Below are 7,591 nucleotides of genomic sequence, written 5' to 3' on the forward strand. Positions count from 1 at the left end.
GATCATTATCTTCACCCCCACTTTCTAGGTGAGATTTTTGTAATACAAATTTCTGCACTCTCGTGTGTTTTTGTATCAATTACACCAACACGTTGGTGGCTACATTACCTAAACTGGACAAGAAGGACAAATTGACAAGGGGAAGAAAATAAACAGGGGAATCCAAGTCACAAATTAGGTTCTAGCTACTATTTTGCCATGCTAGGATTAGGAAGTAATGCAAAAGCTCAAAAACTAAGAGGTATAGAAGTAACAGATAACGAGAGTTCTTTTGGTTAAACTGACTTTGTCAATTCATTTCAATGATGGCGCGAGTCAAACGTCATGCTGCTTTCATGAAATTATCTTGGTTTTGTCTGCTTTTTTCTTTAGACCCATTTGATGGCGGACACTGATTTTCCCTGTTGTTCTCAACTCCTATAGTACTTGCCAGGATTTCTCTTTAATAGATTTTGAAAATTATATGACAAAATTCACGGAAAATGGGGCAAAATTCCAGGCATACTCGCTGGTCGCGCGACACCCAGCAACTAGTAATGCAGAAAAGCGCCATTTTGGTGCGATATCAGTTTAATATAAATTTAAATAACCCTTCCCAAATGATGTTGCCTTCACTACACATAAGGCGTACGAGGGAAAATTGTGTCAATTCTATTTGCACCTTTAAATCATGTTCCAATTCTCACGTTGGTTCGTGAGCTCAAGTTTGGGATATTTTGCTCCCTTGCAGTTTTATACTCATCCTACTTTAGTCTAAGCATTAAGAGATCGTATAAAGTTAACAAAATGGCTGTCACTTGACTGTCACTTTCAATTAAGCTAATCGAGAGTAACAATTATTATATTAACTTTTAATTTATTCTATTAACAGTTGAACTAACGTGAGACACATTTAAGATTTTAAGAAGCACAATACTCCAGACTAAAGGTTAAGACCAAAGTGAAAATTGAAATATGGTCTAAAGATGTACCATTTCAATTTACTTAACAACCACCAATTGTTTTCTTAAATTGATGCGCCCTCGTGGGAATACGCTTGATGCAACATAATATTACACTATAATTTTAGTAACAGACAAGGCGACTAAAAGTTGCAGGTAGTACAAATTGCCAGCTTAACTTTCCTCTTCAACACACGCATATGATTTAGTGGCCATCACCCAAGGCTGACGTGCGAAATGTACATAATTAGGAGTGGACTTATGGCATTGGTTAAAGTTCACATGCTTGCATTATTTGCCAACAAATAAAGCAGTCATAATTGTTTGCTGGTGTGCATTTGTCCTTATTGGCAATTGGTAGTGGAGGAAATAAAGAATTGTTTGTTATAATAGTGCCTCTAGTTTTTATATACAAAGTTTGTTGTACTTTTGCCCTTGCTGCAGGTTGGAGATGTTACGTAAGAAAACAAAGAACAGTAACACTGTGTTGGATGAAATTGAAATTTGCAAATTAAAATCTAAAATTTAAATTATTAAGTAATAAATTTGATACGTTTAAATATATATTATATTAAATAATAAGTGAATAACTTATCATTTATTGTTAAGAACAAATTTTGTTTAGGAAATTAAGTAACATTCAATTAATTAAGATGTTTTATTTTTTGTTATCATATACGTTTCAATATGTTAAGATCTTAAATCCATTAAAGTAAATGTTGAATTAGGTTATAGAACAGGGAAGAAATGGTCCGTCAAGAAAGAGAAAAAAAAAAAAGAAAAAGAAAGAAAGGTTTATCGTGTGGTTGAAATATTCGGCCTCGCGTGGCGCAACAAAACCTTTATATGACTAGTTTATTAAATCACTGGGCCATTGGCTCAGTGGCCACCAGGAAGGGACTTAAGTCCCTCCTTGGGCTGTTGGTGAGGGTTCAAACCTCACATTTGAGCAAAAAAAATTTAAGGGTTGTGCCACAGCACTCCCTTGGATGTATCGTTGCTGATAAAAAAAAAAAAAAAACTAGTTTATTAGCTGGATGTCCGGCGGTCAACGATGTCCGGCGGTTGATGTTTGTTAAGTCCCCGAGAATCATTTCTTTACCAATCTTCTAGATAGAATACTAGCAATCTTTGTAATTTGATATACGGAAGACAAAAAACAGTCAAAAGGACCTTCTTCTAGGTTATATGCTTTCCTTACAGAGCCACTAGTGACTAGTAGCATACAAATACATATATTTAGCTGCTAGCCCTCTGGAAATGGGAGGATGAAATTTAAAAATCCATCATCATCCCGTTCCATTTGCCTAGTTTCCACCTTCAAGTATAACTGCCAATTTTATTTGTAATTTAGGAAATATTACCTACTATCTATGCATAACCAACTTCATCCTAATAGAGGGACATTTTCAGAGGCAGCTGACTCAATTCTGAGAACTCCCCCGTCCTCACTCATTTCCTCTTGCGCTTTTCCCCACGAGACGACATAAAATCCGATGGAAATCAGTATAGCTCCAATCACACTGGAAATTAGAACAAGAACAAGTCTCAGAAAATTGTGATATTTGTAACCTGAATCGGATTGACTGACTGTAAAGTAAAACAGACTAAAGGAGAAGGGAAATCTAGAAAGAAAAAAAATGTACTCTTCATACCTTCCAAGATAGAGCGTATCACCAAGGAAAACAACACCCATGAAAGCAGCAATGGCTATCGACAGTGGTCGAAATAATGCTACATAGACGGGGCCTTTTAATTTCAGGCCCCAGGTGTGTACAACTGTACCAAAACCTGTACCAATGATTGCCTACAAAAGAGAAGAGCCCTGAAGATCATTATCAAACCTTGATCAAGAACATATAAGTTTTCCTGATTTTGGTTTCTAAGGACTCTTACAGCATATAAAAGTGAGATAAGCATTATTGTTGTCGATATAATCCAAGTTTTTAAATCCGGCTCCAGAAAGAAACACACTGGAGCAGATACAATCGTCACACCTGCAGTGTAGAAAAGTACAACTAGAAACTCTGCTGGATACATCTTGACCGTCTGAGTCTGCAAATCAATAAGGACAAAATATTCCACTATCTGCTGTATCTGGGCAACAATTAGCAGTTTGAGGGGAAAAAAATGTACAAATAATATTACCTGAACAATGTACCAAATGGACAATACGAGATAGTCTAAGGCAAGGAGAAGGCCTCCTAGAGCCCAATTTGATTGTGATGATACTAATCCCACAGGCTGGTTAAGAGATTGGTATTGTGAAGAAGTTCTTATGACTGGCAGACCTTTGTACAGAACCACCACTAGTGCACCTGATATAGATACCAAAGTGCCTAGGATTTTGGCCTGACTGGTAAAACTTTTTAAGTCCAGCTTTTCCATTCTGATTTCGGGCATATACGTTTAAAAAATCAGCACAAGTAGAGATGAAATCATTAGTTATATGGAAAAATCCCCCAACCAGAACTAAAGAACAACCAGAGACGAAGAAAGCAAATGAAACATATTGCAACTCATAACTGCCCTGTATTCATCCCCAGTTTGTGCTTCCGCAATTTTTCTTTGTAAGTTAATTTGAATTTCTAACTATCAGATTAGTCAACTTTTACTTGGTTCTCACTCAATTTGGCTATCTACTCCGTTTACAAGATTCAGTTTCTAACTCTCCAATTGAATTATGGAACTCAGATGTTAAAGTCACATCTCCCTGAGTAATGAGCAATTACTAGTTTTCCCCCTTTTTGGTTGGTTGCTAAGGACAATAGCAATATCTCTTCTACCAAAATAAAAAATAAAAAGCAAAGAAAATCAGTCTTCAAATCAAAATTCAAGTTGTTTTGATACAAACTCAGACTCTAGACAGTAACAAATGGAAAGTTGTATTTGGACCATCAATTTCACTGGGGACTTCCTCCAATAATTGTGGGTAGAGTTCAGGCTGTTTAAGATGGTAGCGGAACTGTACTAGCTTACGAATCACCTGAAGATAATGGCGAGTGCGAAGGTAAAAGCTGGTAGGAGATTGCTGAGAGCATAAGATAGAGTAGGCGAACCGTATTCAAGCCCCTTACAACCAAGCATTTGAGCTGCAAATCTGGTCACAGAAACAAGATACAATCAAAAAGCAGGAATACCAATATAAAAACATGGGGTAATACTCATGTAAAAATTCACCAAAAAGCATGGAATTCACAAATGCTATTGTAAAACTCAGGAATTTTATCCTTACCCAAGAACGCCAAGAAGACAAACTCTACCAAAGACTGGTAAAGTGAACCGAGGAAGCGGAGTATTCCTGCAACACAAGTAGTAGCAATATATAGGCAAGACCCCAGAGGTAAGGGGACAAATTAAATTTGACCTATATACCTGTGGAAAATGAAGGCGATGGGTATGAGAGCGAGACTGCATAAACCGAAAGAGTAGACAACGAAGACCATGAAGCTCATTCCTTGATCAGAGGCAGCTTTAAACAGAGTGCTATTACCCACGTTGGCACACTCCACTATTACCATCGCTGCAAATGGCAAAATCTCTCTGTAACAATACTGTCTTCCTTTGCCGTTTCTCATCTCTTCCTGCCAGTCTCTCCCTCCCCTTGTGTGCCCCGGTTTCTTTGTCTTCTTCGTTTTTAAAAGTCGCTTTTTTTTTGGTCTGTGTTTCTGCCTATTGGCCCTTCTCTTGCTTCTCCTAAATATGCAATTTTTGGGTGTGGTTGTTAGATTCCGCCACCCCTTCTGCCCATGTGGAATATGTAAATTTTTTTTTTTTTTGGTGTGGTTGTTAGATTCGGTCTTGCCATCTTTTTTACGGTTATTTTCTTTAAACATATAGTACAAGTATCAATCCATGATCACTAAATTATGCAAAAGTATGAGTTTGTACTTCGATAATCTGGCTCTAATGTTCCATTACCAAAATAAAAGTTACCAGAATAATCCCCGAGTAAATTTAAATCTGAATCAGTCGTTCAGATGCGACAATTGACTATTTAAAAAAAAAAATGGTTTGTGTCGCACATTTTCTAAACAAATGGTTTGATTTGTGACACAATTATTTTAAAAAAATTTCAATCCCAAACATTAAAACAAAATAAAATAACCAAATGTGGCGATGTTAAAAGGAGAAATTCTCCTCACTACGTCTGTGGATCAATCACTCATGTTTCCTTCTTACCAATCACTTTCAAATTTTTTTAGCTGGATATTGAGTCTCTAGAGGAATTATGAATTATTTCTTTATTTATTTATAATTAGAGTGAATTTCAATATGAAAGTAATTTGAAGCCAAACATATTCATAGCGCTACAGCATTTGTACAAGATAAATCTATCAAATAGTTAGATTACCAGATATTACTTGTGATATTTTTAATGTGATTTTAAGTAACCTACATAATGAACAATATTATCTGCGATTTTAAAGTGTGAACATTAATATCAGTTAAAATAATAAATAAATAAATAAAATCTTCGTATCTAATCCCAGGGTGGTGCTTAGTTGCTTATCCAGAGGACAATCTCTATCACATTGACAACATCCAAGTGACTCGTACTGGGGCCGGGCTCTAGTGGTCCGGGCGCTGTTCCCAAGGCAAGTCCATTAGTTTTATTCAAATTGACACATGGGTCCAGATAGTTTTATTTTCTTGGGAGGAATGTTCATTTCATTCTGAATACATATCATAGCTTCGTCTCTAAAATTTAACTTAACTCGCGGGATATTAATCTGATTGTAATTTGTAAGATGTTTGGTTCGACTCTCCAAATTTTATTCCTTTCTAAAACTTGGAGTCTATCCCCTTGACCACAAAATAATTAAAAAACAAAAAACTGATCCTACTTTCTTGTATATTAATTTTTGTATTATATGTCCTCTCTCACTCTCTTCTATATATCCTAAAAATCCATCATCTTTATTCTAATGTTTTTTAGGGACTTTCAATTTTCAAAGTCAAATGCGTACATGAAGCATAAGAGTTCAAACAATTGTTCTTGCTACCATCCTCTCCGAGTATGAGTACCACAGCTACCATGGATCTGCCCTGATTGACTATGTTCGTGGAAGCAAAAAGGCAATGAAGTTGCAAATTGCCTTTTGTTGGAAAGGCATTAATTAATGGGGATGTTTCTTATTTTAAAGTTGTCTAATACTTTTACACTTGTTTATTATTATCCTTTAAGTTGAGTTTTCATGGTTTCAAAATTTGTTATTTTGAAAATTTTAAGACTAAGTCTCGATGAAGATTATGCAAGCTTGTTATTAAGACCAAACTATGTGGATGACCCTCAAATTTTTGGAGTCCTTGAGTTCTGACTATTGAACTACTAAAAATCTGATTTTGACAACTGAATTATGTAAAATTTAGATTCCGGATTATTCCATTAGATTTAATATTTAGACATGATATAATGAGTGCTCGCATGATTCACGAGACAAAAGAAAATGTATGGTTAACGATAAAATCTAAACTTTAGACAGTTTAGTAGTAAAACTAAACTTTTAATAGTTTAGTGAGCCAAGCTGGACGATTCCAAAAATTTAATAGCCATCCGAATAATTTGCTCTATTATTAATTATGCTTTGGAGTAATGCAGCATTTAAATAGTTAGCTGATTTAGGTTGTGGGTGTTATAACGTGATGTTGAAGGCAAATCGACTGGGCACCGTTTTGTGGGGTCTTTGTGTAATTTGGCCAAAATTGAGGGTCTAGTTCATAAATTTTGCCAAACTTCAAGGGAATAAATTTTTTTCTTAGGGAAAATCCTTTTTTTTTTAAAGTGGATGGCTGGACTAGATTATCCATCGAGTCAGATTTGCGATGGAAATCTGTAGATGGATCCTTGGATCTGTTCACTGTTCGTTAAGGCAAGAATACAAAATTTTCCTTATTTTTTCGCTTTTGGGTGTAATTTGTCATCTTAGTTGAGAAATTAATATCTATAAATACAAATAGGACCGTAGCACATGCACGGACTAGTTTGTTTGTGATATTTTATTTCTGATATCAGAAATAGGACCGTAGTACATGCACGGAGTAATTTTTTGTGTAAATAATTTTATTTCTAATAATTATGGCTATTATTTATAAGAGTTTAATAGTTAATGTCCTATTAAAACTGTCTAATATATATGAATGAAAAGTTTTGTGATATTTTACGTTAGAACATTTAAATGTACAAGAATTGTCTATATGTCTAAATGTATAAGAATTACATATTACATATTAAGAAAAAAAAATCCATTCCAGTATGATTTTTCAACATATATAGAATAAGAGCCAAGGAATAGTTTAGGTCTGAAGTACATGCTGTTTTCATCGGCCCTCTTGCTGGTCACATGCTAGGATAAGCGGCATCGTTTCAAAAGTAAAAATAGATATCTAGGGTAAAGAATGGAGATTACACACCCCTCTCTTTCTTTTCTCTCCTCGGAAGCTCCACCGCCATCTTTCTCTCCAAAATGTTTCATCTCTCATTTCTTCTTCATTCTTTTTCGTTATTTTTCCTTTCTCCTGCAAGATCGTAGATGGACTTCCGAAAATACTCGTGGACAGTTTGCTCTGTGGTTGCGCGGGTGCCATCTCTTTTGCTGTTGTGCTTTCGTATCTCTGCGAGCAAGATGGAAAGAAAGTCATTTTAGTGC

The 7,591-nt window shown here is 35.4% G+C and overlaps 1 protein-coding gene across 2 annotated transcripts; it reads right to left on the reverse strand.

The window, feature by feature from the left end:
• Nucleotides 1-2,092: 2,092 nt before the first annotated feature.
• Nucleotides 2,093-4,607, reverse strand: LOC113713830 (WAT1-related protein At5g40230). 2 transcript variants are annotated; one of them, XM_027237708.2, is made up of 7 exons: nt 4,317-4,607; nt 4,177-4,242; nt 3,928-4,041; nt 3,090-3,330; nt 2,838-2,996; nt 2,597-2,748; nt 2,093-2,464 (listed from the first exon to the last, which is right to left on the reverse strand). In XM_027237708.2, exons 1-7 carry the CDS (start codon nt 4,517-4,519, stop codon nt 2,329-2,331), a joined length of 1,071 nt encoding a protein of 356 aa, XP_027093509.2. In that variant the 5' UTR covers nt 4,520-4,607; the 3' UTR covers nt 2,093-2,328. The 2 variants fall into 2 exon arrangements, with proteins under 2 accessions (XP_027093509.2, XP_027093463.2); XM_027237662.2 differs by having other exon boundaries at nt 2,838-3,330.
• Nucleotides 4,608-7,591: the final 2,984 nt, after the last annotated feature.

This window comes from Coffea arabica, chromosome 1c (assembly GCF_036785885.1).
Source record: "Coffea arabica cultivar ET-39 chromosome 1c, Coffea Arabica ET-39 HiFi, whole genome shotgun sequence".
Lineage (NCBI taxonomy): Eukaryota > Viridiplantae > Streptophyta > Magnoliopsida > Gentianales > Rubiaceae > Coffea > Coffea arabica.